We start from the raw sequence: 27,702 nt of genomic DNA on the forward strand, positions 1-27,702 counted from the left end.
GGTTTTTTATTTAATGTTAAACATTACAGTAATGTAGCAGGGGGTCTTCGTAGCTGAACATCATTGATTTCAGGTCCGGGGATACCCTACTTCACGAGATACAGGCCCCGTTATGGTGTGCCGGTATCTCTTATGCATGAAAATGTCTTGCGTCATGTGACCGGGACATCTCCATGCATAGGAGATACCAGCACCCCATAATGGGGCCTGTATCTCAGGGAGCATGAGGTCCCCGGACCTGAAATCAATCTGCTCCAGAGACCCCCTGCTTATCTAAACTAAACTAGTCATAAATGTAACTTAAAATATATAGTAAGCACCTATACCCAACCCACCCCTTGTGCCCCCACATAAAACCAATATTTATTTTTATAGACACAGGAATATTATCACAGGCAGGTGGGGGTCCCCGGGTGGTCTCGATAGGTGTCCGCAGGACCCCAGTACACCCCAGGGGGGTTCCCACTGTGTCTGGGGGCCTTTGGGTGATCCCTGCTAGGCTCTGTGGGCCTCCAAGTGGTCCCCACGAGTGTCTGGGGGTCCCCGGGTAGTCCCTACGGGTGTCTGTTGGCCCCAACGGGGTCAACAGGTGGTCCCCATGGGTGTCTTGGTGTCCCCGGGTTGTCCCCACATATCCCCTTGGCCCCCACTGGGTGTCTGGGGGCCCTCGGGTGGTTCCTGTGGGTTTCTGGGACCCCAACAGCTTTGGGGCCACTGGCTCCTCCCCGCAGGTGTCCATGGGTCCTCGGGTGGTCCCCGTGGGTCCCCGCTGGCCTGCGGCACCATTCCTGTATTTCAAAAAAATAAACATGGCCTACATTTCAATAAATACACTTCCCGCCCCCCCTCACCAAACACATACAGTACAGAAGTGGGCAAAATAACTATTATCCAGATATGGATAATAGATTATTTGCCCATTATTAAACACAACATTAGCCAGGCAGTATAAATAAAGTAAATAAAAAACGTTCTACTTACCTCTGTCATTGTGAAGGGCGTCCTTGTCAGCATACTGCAGGGCCTATTACCCACCCGGGAGGCCTAAACACCCATCCCGGACCCACTATACCCACTCTGTACCCATTGGTTGTTGTAGTAGTACATTATACCCATATAATATGGGCATAAGCTACTATAGCAGCCAATGGTCACCCTAATACAAAAGCCTAAATGTCCAAAATACACAATAATAAAAATATATACTGTACAACAAACACCTAAAACCCCAAACTGTAAAATTAAAAGCAATAGACAAATCAATTACCTAAATAAAACCACTAGCCAACCAATCAATTCAGGAAATAAAAACACTAGCCAATCAATTAAATAAATGTAATTGCTAAAAGAACTAACAAACACAACAATTATGTAATACAACCAATAGACAACACCAATTTAAACCAGTAGCCAACAAAATACATAATTAAATAAAAACGCAAAACAATCTGAAAAAAAAAATTCAAGCCATCACAATTCAAAACAATTTTATCTAAACAATAAAAATACATTGAAAACATAACAGTCAATAGAAAAAATGCAACTGGCAAAAAATGCATTACTGTATTCATCTGTGCCCTAAACAGGCACAAAATAATACATTAGCAGTCAGTGGGCAATGAAAAACATAAAAAAAATCCAATGAAAAAACCTGTAAAAATAAAAGTATATGCATTCAATATTTCTCTTACCTTTATAAGCGTTGGCCCTCTGAATCCTGGGGAATCAGGAAGCTCTCGTCCGGTGACGTCACAAAACACAATCCAACGCCATCCACGGTGAAGATCCTGGCCAGGTAACAAAATTCTTCTTTCTTTCGTCTTCCATCATCTTCTTCTTTCTTCATCTGTGTCTATTTCTTTAATTTCTTTATCTTCTGTCTTCATCTGTCAATCCAATAGCCCCATTTTAAATCCACGATGTTGACACGTTTGCTTCTTGAGCTCAAATGAGCCGTCAAGGCCTTAAATATGGCCTGTGATGTCACATTTGATTGTCAAATGGTTCTCACACCTGTGATTGGCTGTGAGAATCATGTGCCTTTTTTTTTTAGGTGACGCCATGTAAAGGGACTGAAGCCAGCCAATCAGAATGGCTGTGTTTCATTTCCCTTTAACATGACGTCACCATATCCAAAATTGCTACCCTCATGTGGTACTTCAGCCAATCAGATCGTTAGAACTATAGCCCCAATCTGATTGGTTGTAGTAGACCATGTGACTCCCTGTGGATGATGTCACATCCTTTCAAACAAATTACTCGGTCACATAGTCTACTAAAACCAGATTGGGGATATAGTTCTCACAATCTAATTGGCTGAAGTACCACGTGAGGGCAGCCATTTTGGACTTGGTGACGTCATGTTAAAGGGAAATGAAGCAAAGCCATTCTGATTGGCTGGCTTCAGTCCCTTTACATGACGTCACCAAAAAAAAATAGGCACATGATTCTCATAGCCAATCACAGGTGTGAGAACCATTTGCCAATCAAATGTGATGCCACAGGCCATATTTATGGCCGCGATGGCTCATTTGAGCTCAAGAAACCGACGTGTCAACATCGTGGATTTAAAATGGGGCTATTGGATTGACAGATGGAGAGAGAAGATAAAGACAGAAGGTAAAGAAATGAAAGAAATAGTCACAGATGAAGAAAGAAGATGATGGAAGACGAAAGAAAGAAGACTTTTGTTACCTGGCCAGGATCTTCACCGTGGATGGCATTGGATTGTGTTTTGTGGCGTCACCGGACGAGAGCTTCTTGATTCCCCAGGATTCGGAGGGCCAATGCTTCTAAAAGGTAAGAGAAATATTGAATGTACTGCTGCGACAGACTTTATTATAACAAATCACCGGTTTGTACCTGGCAGGTACCTGGAATGTGACACTGTTCACCTGGAGCATGCCGCGTTCCAAGCCATGGGTTATGCCCGGCTGACGCGTGGCTGATGTGTTAATTTATAATGGTTCAGGATTTATTAGGCTGCAATGCTTCGCGTGTCCGCCAGATGGCATAAATGCATGAATTGTAATGCGCCGAATCAGTAATGTGTGGGCTTGCAGGTGTTTCGTTTAAAAAAGATACTGTACCACAGTGTGCCATTGTAACTTGGCCTTGGCCTTGAGACTGAAGGAAGAGTTGCAAAAATGTATCAATTTAGGCTTTACATATTAAATAAAGACAAAGACCAGTTTCGCTTACACTATTCTCCAGAGACCCGCCCGCCATGAGTGTTCAAGTGCAGCCCGCTTTCCAAAAACCTGACAGAAGTTACGCTTATTTAATATGGGCCGCGATTAATGCAACAGAGGAGAAGATGGCAACAGTTGCTCAAATTTATCAGTATTTTATCGAAAAGTATGACTATTACAAATTTTCGCCACCTCCTCATACCTGGAAGCGTGCAGTAAGGAAAAGGTTATGCAGTGATCCCTGTTTTCACCGTATTGATCCCAATTTGTTGGAGGGTATTGGTGTGTATCACCGGGTTTTTCCGGTATCTATGATCATGGAGGCGGCAAAAGGCGAAGGGTCATGTTAAAACCAACTAAGAAGCGACAGTCGCTGCCAAGCAATGCACCAGAACCAGCACCAGCACCAGCACCGGCTTCCAATGACGGTCCCACCATCAGTGACAACCCTGAGCCTGAGGCTGAGCCGGATTTTGCGTCCAGTTTGGATGAAGCTTGCATGTACCTAAGCGATTTCCCGCCTCACCTGCTGACTACAGATGGACTAGTCCCGCTGCTAACTATCGACGTGGATGATGAAGAAAGCTGGACCGGCAGTGGACCAGTGCCGGCACTAGCTGTATGGGAAATTCAATGGTGAGTACTGTATTGTTGCCGTATTATTTTGGTGGGGCTGGCTGGGTACTTCTTTAGGGGGCTGACCATTACTGTACATTAAAACTTTTTTTTTGTTTTTCCTCAGAAAAGAAAACGGCTAATGGGGGGATTTCGATGGATAACATTGTACTGTATGCTGATGTTTTCCGGCCGTAAAGTATACTGTGTAATAAACCTGAAAAAATAAAACTATGCATTTATTCTACATGTTCAGTATCGTTTCATTATGTGTCTTCTACAGTATACTGTACAGTGGTATACAGTGCCTAACATCTGGGGGGCAAAAAGAATTTTATTTCTAGGTGCCCTAGAACAGAAGTTCCCACGCCAATTGTCCGAGAACTTGACCGAGACCCTAAGTAGTTCCCACGCCAATTGCGCGAATATAATGTAAAATAACCCGTTCTGTGGGTCTCAGCGGGTTGAAAGTCACCTGGTCCTCATGCGGAAGGACCCTTGCCATAGTGGCAAAATATCAGCTATGCACGACCTCCGGAACCGGAGATACCAGAAGACAGTTTAAAAGCACATTACCAAAGTGGCTTTTTTTCTGCCATGCAAGTCAATGGCAGAAACCTGAACTTTAACATTACCCTGACTCCGTTTTGTTGCCACGAGAGGGTCGCAATTTGCCATGCAATCCTGCCGCAACTAGGACTACATGGTGACCGAATATGGGCCCTCTAGGTTGAACAGAACCGGACTTGTGGGTTCCAGGTTTCTGCTCATTCTGACTTAGCCGGTTCAAAGCTTTGTCCACCATTACGCTCAATGCTAGGACCCTCCTCGCCGGCGTGACCCTTTCTCGCCGCCATTACTGCTCGGACCCTGTTGGGGTCAAGTGAGGGGGCTCCTAACATCTGAGGGCAAAAATAATTTTATTTCTAGGTGCCCTAGAACAGAAGTTCCCACGCCAATTGACCTAATTCCCACGCCAATTTCCCTAGTTCCTACGCCAATTGCGCGACCAGGCAGTAAAAAAACAGTGCAGCAAGCCAAGCCTCAACATTTGTTACTCTGTATTTTGTTATACAGTACTATCTAAGGAGCAAATGGAAACAATGCACAGTACAGTGAGAGAAATGAACATGTTCTTTTATTGGTGCACTCAGTTCAAAAACATTTATTTACAAATACAATGTTGAAACATTTTAAGTAACATCTCCTTTATTAAAGAAACACAGTACTGTATACAGTACAGTACAGTGGGATGGTGCGCGACACTGTCAGTCAGACCTGCACCAGTTCAGTCCTAGAGGGCAGCAAACAGGGCAGGTTTTCAGGGCAACCTTGAAAACCGTGCCTGTTTCCGGCCCTCAGGGATTGAGGTTGTGCATGTCCTGTGTTAAAAAAACACACAACAACATCTCCTTTGTTTAAGTACAGCAGGTACTGTAGGGCACAACATGTGTAGTACAATACAGTTCAGCACAACAGTATGGTCTCACTGAATGTCCTCCACATTGTCCATCCAGGGCCGATTCCTTGCATGGTGCAAAACGCCATTAATGCAGTCTCTAACGCCTTTCATTACAGGATCTGTAACAGGATAAAAGCGCCGCATTTCTTCCACAATTTTTTTCCTTAAATTGGCAGGAAGGGCCTTTTTTTGGCGATTCCCATCGTAGTTCACTTTGAACACCCACTCGCAGTACAACGTGTAGGGAACATGGTGCTTAAAAATGATCAAGGCATACTTGTGGGGTACACCAGCACTCCTCACCCTATACTTCTCCCTGAGCGCCGGTGGCAGATCGCACAGGGTGATGTCGGGCACTGTTTCTATGCGAGCGGGTGTAGGTCTTTTGGGAATGGGTGTGCTTGAGGCAACGGGCGATGGTAGGTTTTCTGGGAGGAAGCTTTCCTCTGGTCGTGGTCGCCGGGTTGTCTCCTGGCGTGGTCTTGATGGGGTTGTCATGTCCTCCTTAACGGCATACATGTACATTACATCTTCTGGTGGAGGGGGGGCGCTTGGTGATGGAAGGGGGTCGAATGTCCCATTCATCACATCCATGTCACCCCCCTGCTCCAGCGTCGGGGAAACAGGGGCATTAACACCGAGCAAATAATGTATGCCCGCTATGTCAGCCTCTATCTTCTCCATCCGTCGATCCATCCGTTGTTCCATTTGTAGCATCCGTTGGTCCATTTGTAGCATCCTTTGCTCCACATTTAACATTGTCTCCAGAAGCAGATCTATCTTTGCCAGCACAATAGAGTTCCCGGGGAGATCCACAGTTATCCCATTCAGGATCCAGTCTAATGAGCTGCTTGTGCATGGCGTGTGGACATCTGGGGGGATGGGTGCAACGGAGGATGAGATGGGGGTTCCATGGACAGAAGCGGCATCGATGGAGAGTGGAGGAGGTGACCTGTGGATAACCGGTAGAGGAGAGGCGGCAGTGTAGTCGAAGAGGGATGGAGAAGGTGACCTTTGGATTTCCGGGCGAGAAGCAGAGTCGTCTAAGCGCAAAGGAGACAGTGACCCGTGGATTTCAGAGGCGGCAGCGTCATCAGATGGAACCGGAGAAGATGGGGGTGGAGAAGACGGGATGAAGATTTCCGGGATTTCCGGGACAGCTACAGCAGAGTCGTCGAAGCATATGGGAGGAAGTGGTCTGCGGGTTCGATGGGTTGGCTGCCATTCGTTTTGTGTAGAGAGCGTATTACCGTATATCGTCTTCACATAATAAGGCTGACGTCTAAGAAAACCCTTAGCTTGTGGGGTCAGCAGAAGGTTTTCTTTATTGGCCTTAGCCTGTCGCTTTGCCCTTGGCGTGGAAACGGCTTCTGCCTTTCTCTTATTCAGCGTGACAGGCACGGCAGAGGTGAGAGTGTTCTTGCGTCCATAGAAACGAGGATGCTCCATGGAAGCGGGTGGCACAATGCAGTACAGTATCTGGACAAGGGCAAGCTCAGATAAAGATCAGCGAGTGGTGGGCTATGCAAAGTGTGTGACCTTTTATGCATGGCGGCCAGGTACAGGTGTTGAAAGTGGACGTACTCTAATGTGAGTCATTAACGTATAAATACACCATCCATTTTGTGAATTCACTGCACATAGAATATACATCGACTAAACATCGAATTTACATTCTTGTGTTTGTACTGTATTTCTTTCTACTCGCAGCAATGCCTGTTAAAAAGATTTCCAAGGATCTCAGCATGCGAATGAAGGAGATGTACACGAGCGGACACCGAATTGCAGATATCCAAAGCTGGTTAGCTACTTCTGGCCTCGTTGAGCTATCATGCATACGGAAAAAACAGAGACCGCAAAAAGGCACCAAGGATAACTAACGCGTAAGTATATTTATAAAACTTTAAAAAAAAAAATATATAGAAAACTGTACTGTACATCTACAGTACAGTTCTGTATCTACTGTAATACTGTTGTTATTTCTGTTGATTTATATTACAACATATTTATACTGTAGTACAGCTGTATACATTTTTTGTATATTTCAATTAATCTTACAACGGTATATCTAGGATGTATATTTATATTTATATTACAACAGTATATTTATTTTGTATATTTATAGTACAACAGTATATATATTTTGTCTATTAATATGTATAGTACAGCTGTATACATTTTTTGTATATTTCAATTAATCTTACAACAGTATATCTAGGATGTATATTTATATTTATATTACAACAGTATATTTATTTTGTATATTTATATTTATAGTACAACAGTATATATATTTTGTCTATTTATATGTATAGTACAGCTGTATACATTTTTTGTATATTTCAATTAATCTTACAACGGTATATCTAGGATGTATATTTATATTTATATTACAACAGTATATTTATTTTGTATATTTATATTTATAGTACAACAGTATATATATTTTGTCTATTAATATGTATAGTACAGCTGTATACATTTTTTGTATATTTAAATTAATCTTACAACGGTATATTTAGGATGTATATTTATATTACAACAGTATATTTATTTTGTATATTTATATTTATAGTACAACAGTATATATATTTTGTCTATTTATATGTATAGTACAGCTGTATACATTTTTTGTATATTTCAATTAATCTTACAACGGTATATCTAGGATGTATATTTATATTTATATTACAACAGTATATTTATTTTGTATATTTATATTTATAGTACAACAGTATATATATTTTGTCTATTTATATTTATAGTACAGCTGTATACATTTTTTGTATATTTCAATTAATCTTACAACGGTATACTGTATATACTGTTAGATGTATATTTATATTTATAGTACAACACAACAGTATACATTTTTTGTAAATTTATATTTACTGTATATTACAACATTACATTTATATACATTTTATATTGCTGCATATTAATAAAACAATATAATTTCTTTACATTGCAGGGAGACAACTCTTCTGGTGGACAAAATAAGTGAGGAGAATGATGAGAGGAGTGCATTAAGGGTTAAAAACACTCTGCAGGAAAAGCACAATATGACTGTATCCGAGAGCAGCATAAAGAAGATGAGACGCAGCATTGGATGGAAATATGGACGTGTGAGGTTAGTACTGGAAAGTACAGGAGGTAAAAGTGTTGTTTAGCAAACTGTACTGCACTGTACCGCTAAAAAATTTTATTCCTTGTCATTACAGAGCGTACCCCATGATACGGGACGCAAACAAAATCAAAAGAGTGGTCCAGGCCCAGGCATGGATCGACAGCGGGGAGACTTTCCAGGATTGCATCTTCACTGATGAGTCTACTGTGTCGCTGGAGAGATTTGCAAGCTTTGCGTTCCACAAAAAAGGCCGCATATCTTTGAAGCCGCGGCCAAAACACCCTGTGAAGCTGCATGTGTGGGGTGCCATCTCTAGGCGTGGACCGGAATGCATTGTCATCTTTGAAGGTAAAATTTATCAAATATAATGTCGCCTAATGCACTGTACTTTACTGGTGTTGCCTTACCGTATGCACTGTACTGTACTATTGTGCAGTTTTTTTAGCCCTTTTTTTTCTTGCTATAGGAATCATGAATAAAGCTTACTTCCAAGACAACATTGTGCCCGAGATAGTGCAATACATCAGACACGACTTTCCCAATGGTCACCGCTTCTACCAGGACAATGATTCCAAACACACCGCGTCAACGGCGCATATCCTTGAGCGCGGCATCAACTGGGTGAAGACGCCAGCGGAGTAAGTGCAGTAGACCGTGTCCCATTTTTGTTCCCCACTGTTTTTAGCTCTTAAACCAATTGTCCTTTCTTTCCAATGACAGATCGCCAGACTTCAATCTGATCGAAATGGTCTGGCATCAGCTGAAGGACCATATCCGGAAAGTGGCGAAACCCTCCAAAAAGGACGTTGAAAGGCATACTGAGTTTTTGGAACCATGTACTCACGTGGAACGCTGCAATAAATATATAGACCATATTGCCACTGTGTTGCCCATTGTCATCGCGCGTAATGGGCAAGCATCAGGAAAGTAGTACAGTGCTTGTGTAAGTACAGTGTAAGTACAGTATGATACAGGTAAGTATGGCACAGATTTTTTCTTTCCAGATAGTCAGAGTATACAGTAATTCCAGTATACAGTACAGTAGACTAGTTTGACAGTACTACAGTAACTGCCTACTAACTGCTCCATTTTTTTCTTTCCAGAGAAAGCTGCACCAGCCACCTACAGTAGTTCTGCCATAATACAGTACGCACATACAGTACAGTACAGTAACTGAACTAAGTTTTTGTTTTCTTGTTGTTCCAGGAAAAAGGGTGGCCTAGGGGGAGGTGGGGGCGTTGTGTCCCGTCAAATCTGCGTGTACAGTCAAATGTACAGTATATAAACAGCAGTAATGATGTACACAAAACCTCTCCTCTCTCAATGAACTACTGTACTGCAGACAGAATGAGGAAAAGATAAAGAAGGAAAAATAATATTACTATACAGTATATACAGTAGTATATATATTATACAGTACATTACAGTACTGTATATAGTATTAAATCATATTCTTATAAATGTGCATTACTCATGTTTCCCCATGTTTTACAAATAGTTAGCAGCAAGCACTGTAATTTCAAAAGGCAATTCATCATAATAATTTGATGAATAAACACCCAAACACAAGCCCCAAATACAGTACATAAAAAGCAAGTCACTTTAACTCCCTGTGCCACATGCACCAAAAACAAACAGATTTTATACACAGTACAGTATATATACTGTATACTGTATTATAAATTAATATTCATATAGTGTAAACGTCCATTTTTCAGGTATCTTGAGCGGCTAAGTACGACCGCTATGAGGGGAAGTCTGCCTATGGAGATGACATTAAAGATGCCCTGGTTCAAAAGATCCCTTCTGTGTGAGAGTGAAGTTATTCCACAGAAGGATGCACCAAGAAGGAGTTCCCCATCAGATACTACCCCCTGCTGCTGCAGAGATCCTGATGGGGTGGAGGCGCTGCATCGAATGTGAGTAGGACTCTAAACACACTACCTCAGACGCCTGTCATGGTGATACTTCCCCATACCAACCAAGCGGGAGACTCAGGAGTTCTGTTGCCAGCAGGTGCACCACACATCACACAGACATGTAATGGGGGCCGATTAGACCACAGGGGCCAATCTGAGATTGGGTGGGGCCTAGAACCGTTACATTTATTTAATTGATTGGTTGGCTAGTGGCTTTATTTACTGTAGGTAATTGATTGGCTAGTGGTTTTAATCTTGAATTGATTAGTTGGCTAGTCTTTTTTACAGGGACAAGGGAAGTACCTAGATTGGACTTATTCTAGGGAACGGGCCTGAAGAAGGGGCTAGGAGCCACAAAACATTGCCCCCCTTATTCCCGTTTTTCCTTTCCTCCCCCTCCCCATTTTCCCCTTGTCCCTTGTAGAGTGTCTCCCTTGATTAGTGCAATTTTCTCCCCCATGTTTATTTATATTTTTTGCTATTAGCCATCTATTTCTGAGTTTTATAGTTGGTTTTTGCATTTGTTTTGTGTAAACTAGCTCATGAGACTAATTGTGTATATGCTTGTATATTTGTCTCATAGTTCATCCACTACTGTATATAAATCACTAGCTATCTGCTTTGACTTTAGTGAAGCTCCTAAATACATTGCTCAGTGGGACCTGGTCAAATGCACAGATATTGTTACCATTTATAATAATAAGTGCTGTACAGAGAAATTTTTTACCTTGTTAAAGTGATTTGAAATATTTTATATCCAGCAATAAAAGAGGCGAGTCGTGAAAGGCTTTGTTTTCCTGAACCACCTACTCCTACTAACAGGGCATTTCCACAATCTGTGCGAATTATACGTGAAATCTAGACAAAAAACAAACAAGTGTAATTGTTTCAAACAAAAATATACAGTATACAGTACTGAATATTAGTTAAACATTTTAAATAAATGACAGTTGGTGCTCATATATAGGGCACAATAAACCACATTGCTGCTGAATGGCTCAGCATACATAATAAAGGGGCTAAGTCTGTAAGGTGTGATAGCGCAGATGACGTGATATCACATGAAAACTCCCACTGACTTTATTGAGGCTTTTCATGCGATAGCACGTCATCTGCTTATAACACCTTACAGAATATGGTCTGCTATTCCAATACTGTGGTACACCACAGTATCACTCACTACTAGGGTTACCATATTCCACCATTCAAAAAAAGAGGACACCAAACTGGGACAACTGTCGTGCATGCCTGGGAGGTGATCATCACTCATGCATGCATGGTCGTATTTTATTCATGCATGCGTGGAGTCGCTTGCACATGCGTGGCTGGCATTCGTGCATGCGCATGTGTGGTCAGTGCTCATCGCTAACATACATATATACAGTAGAGGCAACGTTTATTCTAACATTTGCCGTAAACTAGCCGGGTTACATTCTGGGTATGTGCTGGGTATGTGCTGGGTATGTTCTGGGCTAGTTTGAGGCACGTTTAAGGTATTTCTGCATTTACTAACGACCCATAGGATTAACACAGCAGGGATCCCTGGCAGTCCAATTCAGTTTGAATTGGACTGCCAGGGACCCCCGCTGTTAATCTGATAGGCCATTAATCAATGCAGAAATGCTGGGGCTAGTTTAAGGAAAGTTTAAGGCATGTATTCAGAATGTACCTGGGTGTTTCCTGTGTTTTTTGGGGAATTGCCACTGGTTTTTGTTCGAATAAGAGTTGCCTCTACTGTAAAAGCAGTGTCCCCGGTGCTAATGAGTTGATGTCCACAATACCATACTCCAAAGACAGTCCTGGATGGAATGACAGTCCTGGCAGATGGAAGGATACACCAACAAAAGTTCTGAATGGATTGAATAGTCCTCAGAATTGATTCCAGGTGGTTTCTGTAATCACATAAGAACAAAGACACACCAATTGCGCAGTATAATAGATCACAATGCCCTAACCAAAAACGGGAAAATCCCAACTTACAAGATTTACTCTTGTTGGTTCAGGGGAAAAAAATTGTTACAGGCCCCTTCTCCACCTCGATATCCACGGACCCCACGTGGTTGACGGGATGATCCTCCTTGTACTGTATGGCGCCCTCGCGGGAGCAGCATAAACCGCAACAGCCAATGTAGAAAGAAAATAAAACAGCCTAGTTGTAATACGCATATACACTTTAATACAATGTAAAAAAGGCCCCACTACCCACACTTACAGTAAGTAAGGGCAAGTGGTGCCACTTACAGATGCCGTCCGCAACCTGCTTCCAACCAGGCAGGAAAGGAGACGCACACAGTCACACGCCGATTGATGACGTCAGCGGCGCGGCGCGGGTCACCTCTCCAGCACCGGATGGATTCAGCAGTTGGTCGGCACACACGCACATTACTAAGCTCCTCCTCCCTACGCGTTTTGTCACCATGTATCACTTCCTCAGGGGATAGTGTGGCCTTTTTAAAATTGTATTAAAGTGTATATGCGTATTACACTAGGCTGTTTTATTTTCTTTGTACATTGGCTGTTGCGGTTTATGCTGCTCCCGCGAGGGCGCCATACAGTACAAGGAGGATCATCCCGTCAACCACATGGGGTCCGTGGATATCGAGGTGGAGAAGGGGCCTGTAACAGATTCTCTCCCCTGAACCAACAAGAGTAAATCTTGTAAATTGGGATTTTCCCGTTTTTGGTTAGGGCATTGTGATCTATTATACTGCGCAATTGGTGTGTCTTTGTTCTTATGTGATTACAGAAACCACCTGGAATCAATTCTGAGGACTATTCAATCCATTCAGAACTTTTGTTGGTGTATCCTTCCATCTGCCAGGACTGTCATTCCATCCAGGACTGTCTTTGGAGTATGGTATTGTGGACATCAACTCATTAGCGCAGAGGACACTACTTTTGTATATGTATTTTGTTTAGTAGATTTGGAACCGTCTATTGTTTGTCGTCCCCTTGGCTGCTGATTTTTGCACTTACACAGAAATTGTTTTAGTGTATTCACCATTTTCACACATTATTTGTTGGATCGAGTGCTGATAGAGAGTGTTTTTAGTTAATTAGTTGTTGCTCATCGCTTACATACTGTATGAGTGCTTTCATTTGCACATGCGTGCTCGACTTTCATTGACGCATGTGTGGAGGCATTTGCCACTCGCGCATGTATGCCCGGAAATTCCGGACATTTTTAGATATTTAAACATTTCTCCCGGACGGCGACCTTAAATCAAAAAGCAGGACATATTCAGGAAAATACAGACGTATGGTAACCCTACTCACTACCAGCATGGATTCCAATAGGCTAATGGTGAATTTATGTGTCTGTGATATATGTATGATATGTGATGTAAATTTAAAAAAGAAATAGATTTAGAGGCAAATTCTCTCACCAGAATTTACAATAAATATTTAGATTTGTTGTAGGTTGATACCGTACTACAAACTACAAAGACTCAACAGTTCTCCAGGACCAATACAGCTACCAGAACTATGATTAACAGCAAATCTTTTTAAAGCTTGGCAAATATTTCCAAATGTTGACAACAATACAACATTTTCACAAGCTGTGAAAGTCCAAAATGCCCCAGTTTCGTGAACTTCTGTAATAGTTTGCAAATATCTCTTCAGCAGAATACTTTTAAATGAATTCTTCTACTGCTAATGTATAATAAAAAATCTCTGGCATTGGTCAATTACCATGAGAGAATATGTTAATAATAACCGGTTATTGACGATAAACATTGTAAAGATAATTCAATTTTAACCTTCATAAGGTGCGTCATTGCATCTTTGAAAAACACCAAATCAAGATATGATCCTCTTATTGTATCATTTAGTTGTTTCTGGAACTGTTGTAGTTTTCCAGATAGAAATTCATAGCTTGGTATCTGAAATATAACAAGAGCACTTTGAATACAAAGTAACTATACCATACTATCAAAACATTGCAAATAAAAAGTACAAACCTTGCTGGGACTCTATGAAAACCCCCAAAATGTCTGTTTTCTAAAAGTGGCAAAGTAAAGTTACACAAAGGTACAGTTGTGACGGGAGGGGGTAACCAGACTCTCTAATAAAGGTCAAGCACGCTTTGGTTACCCCTGATCCATCAATAACGGTCCCAGTGTCCCCAGCTTTTGTACCCAATAACATTGTATCACTGTGTTATACTATATGTATTAAAAGCATTTTTTGTGTTTTTCCCTTTCCGGGCATGCAATCAAGCAGGGATTGCTAGGGTATGAGTTTCAAGGGGCGGGGATTGCAGAGGAATAGTTGACAGAATGTGCCTAGGAGGTTGGGGTTCGGAGTTGTCGGTTCCCCTATAAATGTACCCGGGAATCATGCCTGATTCTCGGATACATGTACAGGTAGGCACATTGTTCCGGCAATACCTCCCCTTGAAAACGCAGGTGCGACTCACCACTAGGGTACCCTGCTTCAGCACAGCTCAGAAAGGAAAATGAGGCACAGGGATAAAACATGTATCCCTGTAGCTGAGGGGATCCCTAGTTTAAGGGGGGTATCCCAGCTAGTGCTAAGGTGACCCACAACCAGTATAAGGTTTGTCGGTGCCCCAACTGTTTATGTGGTTGAGGGGGGACTCTGATAGTCCAAACTGAGTCCAAGGGAAAGTTTGTGGGGAGTAAAGATAGAAATAAACTACAATATTTTTCCTTTTCTGTCCCCTGTACCCAAAGACTCAGAAGTGTATTAAAATATATACTTTAATATAATGTAATGTGCGTTTTACATTCGGAACTGATGTCCAAACAGGCTGCCTGAGCTAACTCATAGGCGCCGGTAAGTATGCTGGACATCGGAATTCAAAGCAACCAGAGGATGCCCAGAGGTGTGAATAGCATTTGGTCACCGGGTAAAGACGGAGTACCGGGTCCGGAGATCAATGGCAGTGTCACGGCAGACCAGGTTTATCAACACCTTTTCCTACCGGGATCATCTGATTGAACAAGACACAGCAGTAAAATAAATTGTAATTTTTTTCCAGCATTTGAAATACTGTACACACAAATAACACAATTTACACTGTTAACATACTTACTAGGAACGGGGCTAAATAAAATCTTTCTTTAAACGAAATTGTCACAAACGACCTCTGTTGGAGCCCTTTCCAATGACCGGGAGGTATTCACGAAAGTCCTAGAACGCAATTCAGCATGCAATCCCAGCCGCGACCGCAACGTCCTCAAAAAGCGGGACTTAGAACATTTTCTCAGTCAAAATCTTTGAAGCCGGCTCACGTCTATTCAGTACAGAGCATCTTTGAATTTGCCGCTGATGGTTTGACGCATGGAATCTGAGGTCCTGATTGGCTGCAAGGTTTCTTATGGGTTTCAAAGCCCCATTCAGAAACCACTACAACCAATCAGCACCTGGGAATTCTCCTGCCGGCCAATCACCAATTTGCCGGTATTGTAAAGCCAGGTGGGCCCCTTTATCTTCAGTCGGCACTACCATGTGCTGGAGTACCCGGTAGGTATCACACCTACACCTACAAGTGAACCAACTTTAACACGCGGTTGTGGGCAGCGCTTTCAAACACCCTTTGGGTGGTTGGGTGCTCCGGGGCACCTCAGTACATTGGGGGAATATCCCATCAGGGTGTAAACACTGTGTTGGAGGGCATTGTGGGGTTACGGCCGTGCATGGCCTTTTTGGTGTGGGTGTTGTATTGTTATTCCTTTTTCATATACATGCAGTAAACTGTTGTCTTTATCAGTGTGTATATCATTGCATTGGGTCCTGTGGCGGGGTTATCCAATATAGTTAGGATCCCGCACAGGTGGAGGAGCTGTGAAAGACAGATCAGGTACACCCCAGTCTCTCAGCAGCGGAGGTTCAGGCCTCCTGCGAGCCACAGATAACGCACCACACACACAGTAGCCGCCATATCTCTCATAGGGTGGGGGAAAGTGTGCTACATTTGTTGGTGCTGCTGAGATCTCAGACCTGGGGTGCACAAAGCAGCAGCTAAATTAAGCAGAACCAAAAATGATGTTTGTGCCCTCAAAACAGGAGGTCTGTGACTGAGTCTTGTGGCTTCACAAGAGCCCTCGCCATGTGGTCACTATGGGAGACATTCCAGTCAATACGCCCCCGTGCGAGATCTGTAAGCACCTCAACCAGATCCCCGGCTTAGCCCATGCCTGGCTCATAGGATGCAAGTATGACTCTTCGCACCTTTGGCAGTCCCATTCAAACTGACCAGGGATCCCTGCTGTGTTAATCCGATGAGCCATTAGTCTTTCTGCAGAAATGTCAGAGAAATGTTGCAGTATTACTGGGAGATTGCCCCAGATTTTTCAAAGCAATGTTCAGATACTAGTAGCTGCATCTGTATATCCACCTGAAGCCCCACCCAAGGGTTGTCCAGTGGTATACCCTGACTTACCACCTCTACCAGTAACATCTATCCCGGAGCCCTCAGCTAGTACAACTTATCAAGCGGAGTTCTCCCGCCTCTCATACACCCAATGGAAAACCCATGCTGCTCCAGTCACAAGTCCCTCAATCCACCCAGAGTTTACCACTTATTGGGCCCTTAGTCCGGGCCCGCATCAGAGGTGCAGCGCAGAGTGGAGACTTCACAGCCGTCACCTACCATTGGCAGGTATGAGAGTGGTCCTGCGCAAGTGCAAGCAGACTGTTCACCGGGAGCATGGATGTTGAGGATGTCATATAGCGGTTAGCCGGCAAATTTGCGCAGTCTACACAAAGCAACGACTATCGTAAGCTGAAGGTTTTCTCTGGGGTCCTACCTACGCCCCTTGCAGAAGAAGCGTTTGAAGAATGGCATGACTTGGCAGTGCAGCTAGTGCCAGAATGGACATGCACAGACACTGTCAAGAAACAGTGTCCCGCTGCCGCCACAAGGTACGGTTCTATCGCAAGTGTCACCCAGAGGCGGACGCTCAAATCCCACTTCTGGCTCTGGCCAAAGCATATGGTGTCCCAGACTATGCCATCTTTCTGATGGCCTGGATCCATGCCCTTACCTAGACAGAAGTGGAGGAAGTGTCGGAATTCCTTCGACAACTGCAGATGGACCCTGGTGAAGAAGAAAGTGTTCCTGAAGTCCGAAGCTGACGATTTCAGGACCAGAAATTTCCTGCGGGGAGCCTTGCCCATGCACCCGGTCACCATCCGACTCAGCTGTGTTCTTTTCCCAGAACATCCTCTCTCATTTGAAGACCTAATGGACAGAGTGCAAGCACAAGAAGCCATCTTCCGAATCCATCTTCCCAGGACGTCTCGTGACTCTGCCAAAGTAGAGCCAACTCATGACTCTCTCAAAAGAGTCCCGCAAGGAAGAGTCCAATGGGCCGTCTGCCCTGAAGGTCAAGGAGGCATATAGCACTGAGGATGAGCCTCCTCACAAACAGTCTACCGCCAAGCCCCAAACGTCCTGGTGAGTATCGCCAACCTACAGAACTGAGTTGAGCCAGGACGAGCCTGTCTGCTACAACTGTGGCCAGAAGGTTCACTTCTATCGAAACTGACCAGAAAAAAAATAGGACATCCCATCCTAAAGCCATGACCTGCAAGGTCCAGTCGGCAGAACCACCCTCCACGTCCTCAGAAAACCCACCAGCGCCAACCCCCGACGATGACATACCTCCATCGGACACTTACAGTTATGTGGGACCAGCCGCTATCATACGTGTCCTTGTGGACTATATATACACACAGAGAACACCCGCACAACTTAGTATTTTGAACCAATGTGAGGTGCTAACTAGGTAGAAACAAGAATGCATAAATAGAGAAAAGAAACCTAGTATATAAGCACTCTTCTTCACAACTAAATGTATAATGAATGTATTAAAATACTTTATTGAATCAATGAATAAAAAAATGGGGTTTAAAATAAGATATATATCAAACAGTACGTGACTGTCATTAGTAACGTAACTCTGGTAAGTTAGGTTGATGAAACATATGGGGATCCCTTATAGATATTCGGGATCCTTATGCTATTGTATAGCTGCCTATTAATATAGGACTAAGGCCGTCACTGGGCCACTGCTTAGAAACTGATCTGTCCCTTATAAGGCGGATCTGAAATGTGTAATAGTAAGCTATAAAATGCTTTGTTCGTCCGCTATATGTGTAATCTGTATAAAGACAGCTGGCAGCCTCCCTGGCGGTGTGTCTTATGAATAGGGTTAAACCAAAGCACTAGAAAGGGACCCACGTAAGAGTTTCTTCCCCACACCACCACTAGCCCATGAGGTATTATTGTTTAACTAAAAAGTAACCAGATGTCCCTAACTAATAAGTATACAGGCAATGACAGCCCGATGGGTACTGGATACCACTGAAGGCTAATGTGGAGGAATAAAAGAATTCTTCCCCCAATGTGGTTTAGTAAATGGTCTCCTGTATGGAGATACTGCTTTGGTAAAAGGACCCTTATAACATATGTTCAGGGTAGGTTACCGACTGGCATTGTATTTACACAGTTAGATTCATATATTGGATCCAGCTAATGAGAGGGGGGGGGGGGCAGTATGATATGGGCTGTCTGAATCAGCGTACTACATACTGTACAAGGCATACAGGGTGGTGGAGTACTTAGTAGACAAGCCTCTACATCAAGGGGCACTGTTGTCCTTGAGCCTCATGTGTCAATGACTGAGATCTAATGATTTCAAATTTAGTAGGCAGAACAGTAAGTGAACTGATATTTCAGGTGTTCCCCCCTCTTTGCCTCAGTTGGCAGTAGTATGAGGAGTGATAACAGCTAGACTGTGTGTGATTACTGCGTAGTGGCTGATCAGGCACAGTTATTGCAACCCAGTAGGCTATTGTAATTATTCCACTCACAGCGTGAGCTGGTCAAGGCAGTGGGATGCAGCTACTGAAATCTAACAGCTGATGCAGTTTGCCTCTCATATCAACACAGTGCCATGCGGTGTGCAACCCGTGATCATTACTCAATTACACCCCTGCACCGGAATACAGCTGTCTACGTGTGAGTATTTCACACATACACGTAGGAGAGATGTATAGAGAAGGCAATTCCTGTGAGCCGTGATGATATATTGCAGTGATCAGTGAACCACGCAAAGACACATAGATAGAGTACACACTTCTAGCTCTGTAGTATAAACAACAAACAGACAACTGAGGCTCCCTCACTAGGCTACCAATGTTATCAAATATCCAGATCTAGTGTTGATCAGTGGTGTCTAGATCTGTGTAAGTCACATAGCGGGACTACAGTTGCATAGTCCCCTATATCAGCGCTGATCATAGATATATCAGCGCTGATATGCTCGAGGGTATGCCTATCTGAGCAGTGGGCTCTAGGAGAGCAGCCCCATATAGCAGGACAATTCTGCGGTGTGAGTATAACCCGCAAACTATCCTTAATCTGATACACGGAGGAAGCTATAAGGAGACAGCAGTGTAGCTGTCGGCAAACAGCTGTTTTCAAATAGAAAGCTTCCCGCTTATATACTAGGTTTCTTTTCTCTATTTATGTGTCCTTGTGGACAACATATATGCATTGGTGTTGCTGGACACCGGGTCCCAAGTAACCATTGTGACCCGCCCTTTCTACAACCAACATCTTAAGCACCTGCTTAATGTGGGGACTCAGTAATGAGGACTACACAATTGACAACGTAGTGAAGGTTCGGCTGGAAATACCACAAGTGAACACCGGAAAGTCTCACTTCATGTATGTGGAGGCTCTGATATTGTGAGGATTCGCCATTCTGGCGGTTCTGTCCCCTTAACCCTCACCTGCCGTCTAGATCCAGTTGCACTCAGGCAAGGCATTCTAACGGTGGTGCTCATGCGCGGCACGTGGGCAATACGCTAGTTCCATCTGTCTCCGCGATTCCTGTGCCCAGGGTGCACTCTCTTGCCTCTGGCATTGACGCGCGATGCATGCGCGGTGCGCAGTCTCCTCAGCGGTCTGCGGTCCCTGTTTCCCGGTCCCATCCCCACTCTGACGTCAGACCTACGCAGCGCAACAGTACCACACGCACCCCCCCTGTTTCCGCGGGCCCCGCCTCCGGTCTCCAACCCCATACAGACGCGGGTGCCGTGGTGCGCATTGGTGGTGCACGGGTTATGCGTGGCGCACGCGCACTCTCGAGAGACTCCTCCTCTGTCTCAATTGGCTGTGTAGTAGGACGCACCTGCACGATCCAGCAGCCTATCAGAGACGGCGCTTTTGCTTCCTGGATACCTCCCATTGGTGGAGGTCCTTTAAATACCATGTCAGAACTCTCCTTCCTAGCCGAGCATAACTCCTGTTTTGTGAGGTTGAACCTCACTGTATCTTACCTGTCTGCTACCTGCCCTGCTGCCTGACACTGTTTTGGACCTGGAACTTTGTGATACTTTCCTGCACTGTCCCTGGCTTTGGAATACGACGACTCTACCTTCTCCAATCCTGACCCTGGCTACGTACCCCAACGATCCGCTACTCTCCGCTCCTAGACCCGGCAATTACCACATTTTTGCTGTTTTCTATAACCCTGACCCGGCTTGCAAGACTATCCTACACTCTAGACATGCCCACGCGGTTGTGGTCGGCGTTCTAAATCAATCCCTACCTCAGCCCCGTGGTCTACCTCGTTTGTGGTGAGCTACGCGTTGCAAATATGCTCCAAGCCTCGAGAACACCCTAGCGCCCTGATCATATTGGGAACCAACGCCGATGTACTGTAGTGCGGGCGGTGATCCGAGCGTACCTGCAAGAGGCCAGCGAACTACCCCTGTCCGCCCAACAAATCCTCCCAGTACTAAGGGAAGAGTGCTGCAAAATATCGGCACAAGATTGATATGGAGAGCTGTTCAATCACACCAGGGGTTGTCAGAGATTCCACCGGGGGGAGTGAATGTCATGTACGCCGCATGCTGTTATCCGGGCCGAGATGAGGGCGAGCATCTCTTCTCTCTGGAGAGCACGCCCAAGGAAGATGCCAACCGAAGCTACAGGCTTATGCCCGAAGTGCGGGAATTGAAATCCAAGATTCCTGGGAGGATCAAGGTGTTTGTCCAGAACATCTCCCCATACTTCATGCCTTTCGATCACGGTCAAAGATTGGGGTGAATATATCCTGCCACCCCCATCGAGACGATGGCTCAGGTGAACACCACTGCGATGCAGGATCAGCCGGCCGGGCTGACATTCGACATCGGAGACTCAATTCTGCCCACCAAGTGGAAGGACCAACTAACGGTCAAGCTGGAAGAACGCCAGGATGTGTTCTCCAACAGCGGGATGGATGTGGGCTGCAGCTGAAATGCCCAGCACAGCCTCCGGCTAAGTGACACCACGCCCTTTCGGGAGCGTTCCCGTTGCATCGCTCCACCGAGATGTAGAGGACGTGAGAGACGTCCTACAAGGGATGGAGACAGCTGGGATTGTAACAGAATCCCGTAGCCCCTACGTGGTGGTGCGGAAGATAAATGGGTCGGTCCGATTGTGTGTCAACAATTGGACCCTGAACAACAGCACCGTGCCTGACCAGTACACTCTTCCAAGGGCAGAAGAGATTCTCAACGCGCTGTTGGGAAGACAGTGGTTCAGTGTACTGGACCTGAGATCTGGGTACTACCAGGTACCAATGTGTGCAGAAGACCAGGAGAAGACAGCCTTCATATGTCCCCTTGGCTTCTACCATTTCACCCGCATGCCCCAATGCATTTGTGGTGCCCCAGCAACCTTTCAGCGTTTGATGGATAAGACTATCGGCGACATGAACTCACGGGAATGCTTAGTCTACCTGGACGAAATCCTCGTCTTCAAAAAGACTCTGGAGGAGCATGAAGCATGACTACTGAAAGTGTTGGATCGGCTGGACCAGGAATGCTTGAAGCGGTCTTTGAAAAATGCCAGTTCTGCCGCACCTCAGTGACCTACGTGGAACACAGTGTCCACGGATGGCCCAGCTACCGATTTCGCCAAAGTTGAATCAGTGGTGAATTGGCAGAGATCAGAGAACATCATGGAACTATGCTCCTTCCTCGGATTCTGCGGATACTGTCACCGTTTTGTGGAGGGGTATTCAAGCAAAGCGAAGGTCCTCAACAACCTTCTCAGGATATATTCCAAGGAGACAGGGTGAAAGGCCACCTCAGCGCGACTGCCATTCGACGACAAGTCTGACAGCCTGAAGAAAAGCTTAACGGAGGCACACATTCTCGCTTACGCCGATCCCGAGCAGCCTACATACTTCATGTGGATGCGAGCTTCAACTGCTTGGGTGCAGAATTGCACCAGAAGTACCCGGCTGGCCTCTGACCAGTGGCCTATGTCAGCCGCTGTTGGACCCCCAGCAAACAGAATTATCCCGTCTACTACCTGTATGGGGTCACCTTCGAGGTGCGTATGGACAACAATCCGTTGACATACATATTGACGTTCCACCAAACTAGACGCCACCGGCCACTGATGGCTGGTGGCCCTCTCGAACTACCAGTTCCCGTTGAAGTACAAGCCGGGCCCTTGAACATCAGAGATGATGCTTTATCCAGAAGACCGGGATTGAGTTCCACCCCAGATGATGACCTCTGGGAAGAAATCCCTGGACCAGGCATGCGGGCTATGTGCGCAACCGCAGCCATCGTGGAAGATAAAGTGGCCTTCTCTGAACTGAGGCTCGCACATTCATTGGGATGCCAATCCAAGGCTATCCCTGCCACCTACTGTAACCCCCGAATTAATGAGTATCACCCCAGACAAGCTCATTGCCTTGAAGGATCTGGTACAATACTAAAGGATCTGGTACAATACTGGATAAGGGATCCAGTGGCTGGAATTATCCGCCAAGCTATCCAGCAAAACAAGCCTTCATTGCTGAAACGTGCTCCCAGCAACACGGTCACAGTACTAATGCGGGAAGTGGATAAATTCGAAATCGACAAGGGTCTACTCTATCGGGTGGTTCAATATCATAACCACCTGGATAGAATGCAGCTGGTTCTACCCAAGAACCTACAACACAGGGTCCTGAAATCACTACACTATCCACTGCCATCTTGGCGTGGATAAAACCTTTGGTTTGATACGCGACCGGTTCTTCTGGCCACGGATGCGAGAGTCGGTAGAACGATACTGCCGCCGATGCTCATGTGCATTCAGCGAAAGGCACTACCCACCAGAGCCGCTTCAATGGTTTATTTGAAGTGCTCGTGTCCCCTGGACCTTGTGTGTATGGACTTTTTGTGTATCGAGCCAGATGCCCGAGGCATCGGCAATGTACTAGTGATCACAGACCATTACACCAGGGGCTGCTCAAGCCTTTCCAACTAAAGACCAGAAGGCCATTACGATGGCCAAAATGTTATGGGAAAAGATGAAAGGTTCCATGTTGATCCGGATGGACGCAGGGAACCAGGAAAGCACAAGAACAAGAAGTGGGGACCAAACGATAATGTGCTATTAACAAGGTTTTAATCCATCGATGTAACACACATGAACATACAGGTGAGGACAACGTGTTCCTCTAACATGTTTCACGCTCTTGCAGCACTTTGGCAAAGAGTGAAGATTATTATGGGAGAAGTACTTCATCCATTATGGACTGCCCAATCGCCTGCATTCGGATCAAGGCCGGGACTTCGAAAGTAACCTCATCAGGGAGTTTCTTATGCTGTTAAATATCTGTCACGGGAGGCCAGGTCTTATACACATCTTAATACCGGGATTCTGCACTGAGCACACCAGTTGTGTATAATAAATTGTAATTTATTTCTTTCAGACAAACCCATAGAATCTTCACAATATACACTTGACAAAACACTTACTGGGATGGGGAAACGAAAACAAATGTTCTTGGAACGAAACAAAGTCTCTGGGCACCCCTGAACGCATGCAAGTGGGTGCGCAAAAGGATCCGTGTAGCAGTTCCTGGCTAGGGCATAACTTGCCAGCTCTATATCACAGCCAAATGGACAAAGTTTGTTCCGTCCTTAAAGGGTTCGTTCGTGAACCCTTAGCTCTAACGAATTCCAGAAGAGGGTATAAATCTTTGTTGCGATATAGTTTAACCCATCACACTCCGGAACCGCTGACGCTAACCTTGGACGTTTCTTCTTAGTTGAATCAGGTGAATCTGCTAGGGACTGGCCAGCAGACAATATTATGGGGTTTAGGGTCCTATACCTAACATGCATAACCAATCCCGCCTGTGGGAACCTTTCTCCCACCAATCCCCGACTTGCCAGTACTTTGCAGAAAGGGCAGAAGTTGCGTCCCGGTTTGCACGGAGAAGGCGCTAACCTCACACCTGGGTTCCGTAGCATACCGGGTCCAACCTCTTCCCTGGCGGCACTAAGTCTGGGGTTTGCCACCAAGTGTGAAGTACCCATACTTTACACCGGTATTTGGCACTTACAATATTTTGGGCATCCAAACAGGATCCCTGAGGCTTTTCAACTCCGGACTTCTCACAGACATTGAGGCACCCTCTCTGCAGAGTGTCTATGAAGTACGGAGATGAAAAATCCCTCATTTCATTCATCCTTAACATATTTGTATGTTAAAGGATTTATTCCCGGGCTGACAGAAAAAAAACACCCGTCTTTACATTTAAAACCATCAGTACAATACAGTTTATTTATTAATAGTATGTTCTGCTTATGCAATTATAATATACTTTATATGTGTGTGCATGGTTTTATTCCTAGCTGCACTCCAAAAATTAGAGTGCTACTGCTGCGACACACTTTATTCGAGCAAATACCCAGTATGTACCTGGCAGATACCTGGAATGCGCCGCTCCTCACCTCTGACAAGCCCCGTTGCATTTGCCTTCCCAGCCTGGGTTCATGCCTGGCTGATGGGCGGCTGATCTGTTAAATGATAATGATTAGGATTTAATAGGCTGCAATGCTTCGCGTGTCTACCAGATGGCATAAATTCATGAATTGTAATGCAGTATATATATATATACTGTGCAGTATTGCAGCCAGCGGGAATAAAATGCTTCAATCCCTGCCTGGAAAATAACTCAATGCACTCGGGCAGAAAACAGTCACAAACCTCAATACACCCGGGTATACCCGAATTCGTGGGACTAGCCGAGCTCGAATAAAGTGTGTCGCCAGTGTAGCTCACGTCTAGCGTGAGTTAGCTTACTTAATTGAACGGGCTATGATGTGGCTTGCGGTTTCACTTACTTCTCACGTCAATTTACTTTCCCCCTTTCAAGTTAAGAAGCTAACAAGGTAACTGATACATTTTGACAGAAAACCACTTCAGCTAAACCGCAAACCACTTAAGCAATTGACCTTGCGGTTAGAGGTCTAGGGCTTAGAAAGTGATATCTATGCCTCAAAGCGGCCACCTACACATTGGCACGCTTCTTCAATCAGCGCTTGGTTTAGCGCTCGCAGCTCCCCCATGTATTGTATTGTATGTCTTTATTTATATAGCGCCATTAATGTACATAGCGCTTCACAGTAGTAATACATGTGGTAATCAAATAAATAACAGATAATATAAATAACAGATCATGGGAATAAGTGCTTTAGACATAAAAGTAACATTAAGGAAGAGGAGTCCCTGCTCCGAGGAGCTTACAGTCCCCGTCTAATTGGTAGGTAGGTAGAACGTAAAGAGACAGTAGGAGGGAGTTCTGGTAAGTGCATCTGCAGTGGGCCAAGCTTTATGTATCATGTGTTCAGAATATCCACAGTGCTATTCATATGCTTCTTTAAGCAAGTGTGTCTTAAGGTGGGTCTTAAAGGTGGATAGAGAGGGTGCTTGTCGGCTACTGAGGGGAAGGGCATTCCAGAGGTGTGGGGCAGTCAGTGAAAAAGGTTTAAGGCGGGAGAGGGCTTTAGATACAAAGGGGGTAGAAAGAAGACATCCTTGAGAAGAATGCAAGAATCTGGATGGTGCATAACGAGAAATTAGGGATGAGATGTAAGGAGAGGCAGAAGAATGTAAAGCTTTAAAGGTGAGGAGAAGAATGGAGTGTGAGATGTGGGATTTGATCAGAAGCCAGGAGAGGGATTTCATGAGGGGAGATGCTGAGACAGATCTAGGAAAAAGTAGAGTGATTCTGGCAGCAGCATTTAGGATAGATTGTAGGGGAGACAGGTGAGAGGCAGGAAGGCCGGACAGCAGGAGGTTGCAGTAATCAAGACGGGAGAGAATGAGGGCCTGAGTCAGAGTTTTAGTAGTCGAGCAACAGAGGAAAGGGCGTATCTTTGTTATATTGCGGAGGAAAAAGCAACAAGTTTTAGAAATGTTTTGAATGTGAGGGGCGAATGTGAGAGAGGAGTCGAGTGTGACCCCTAGGCAGCGTGCTTGGGCTACTGGGTGAATAATCGTAGTTCCAACAGTAATGTGGAAGGAGGTAGTAGGGCCAGGTTTGGGAGGAAGTATGAGGAGCTCTGTTTTTGCCATGTTGAGTTTAAGGCGTCGGAGGGCCATCCAGGATGATATAGCAGAGAGACATTCAGAAACTTTGGTTTGTACAGCAGGTGTAAGGTCGGGTGTTGAAAAGTATATTTGTGTGTCGTTGGCATAGAGGTGATAATTAAACCCAAAAGATGTTATTAGGTCACCTAGAGAGAGTGTGTACAGAGAAAAGAGAAGAGGTCCCAGGACAGAGCCCTGGGGTACCCCCACAGAGAGATCAATAGAGGAGGAGGAGGTGTTAGCAGAAGAGACACTGAAAGTACGATGGGAGAGGGAGGATGAGATCCAGGATAGAGCTTTGTTCCGAATACCAAGAGTATGGAGAATGTGGAGGAGAAGAGGGTGGTCCACTGTGTCAAATGCTGCAGAGAGGTCGAGTAATATGAGCAAAGTGTAATGACCTCTGTCTTTGGCAGCATGGTGGTCGTCAGTTATTTTAGTGAGGGCTGTTTCCGTGGAGTGAGCAGTGCGGAAGCCAGATTGTAGAGGGTCTGGGAGAGAATAGGTGTTGAGAAAATGGAGCAAGCGAGAGAATACAAGACGTTCAGGGAGTTTTGAGGCAAAAGGCAGGAGGGAGACAGGTCGATAGTTAGAAAGACAGGTAGGGTCAAGCTTGCATGTTTTTGAGTAATGGTATGACTGTTGCATGTTTGAAGGAGGATGGAAAGGTTCCAGAGCAGAGGGAGGAGTTAAAAATGTGTGTGAGCGTAGGGATTATAGTAGGAGCAAGAGGTTTTAGGAGATGGGAGGGAATGGGGTCAAGAGGGCAAGTGGTAGAGGGAGAAGAGGCGATCAACAGCGACACATCCTCCTCTGAGACAGTGGAAAAAGAGTCAAGGAAGGCAGGAGGAGAGTTAGGAAGAGGTGTAGGATGGGAGGAAGAAACAGAGGGGATGTTCTGCCGTATCGATTCCACCTTTTCCTTAAAATAGTCAGCAAAGTCCTGAGCGGAGATGGAGGAAGGAGAGGCAGCTGAG

At 44.9% G+C, this 27,702-nt stretch overlaps 1 protein-coding gene across 4 annotated transcripts in view; it reads right to left on the reverse strand.

The window, feature by feature from the left end:
* DNAH8 (dynein axonemal heavy chain 8) overlaps positions 1-27,702 on the reverse strand; it is a 1,091,167-nt gene that overhangs the window by 257,245 nt on the left and 806,220 nt on the right. For all 4 annotated transcript variants that reach the window (XM_075598772.1, XM_075598771.1, XM_075598773.1 and 1 more), the window contains 2 exons: positions 14,076-14,198; positions 11,042-11,172 (listed from right to left, as the gene is read on the reverse strand). In XM_075598772.1, the coding sequence (XP_075454887.1) occupies positions 11,042-11,172; positions 14,076-14,198 (254 nt within the window). The remainder of the gene's footprint in view (positions 1-11,041; positions 11,173-14,075; positions 14,199-27,702) is intronic.

The sequence above is a fragment of the Ascaphus truei genome, chromosome 4 (genome assembly GCF_040206685.1).
Source record: "Ascaphus truei isolate aAscTru1 chromosome 4, aAscTru1.hap1, whole genome shotgun sequence".
NCBI classification, from domain to species: Eukaryota; Metazoa; Chordata; class Amphibia; order Anura; family Ascaphidae; genus Ascaphus; species Ascaphus truei.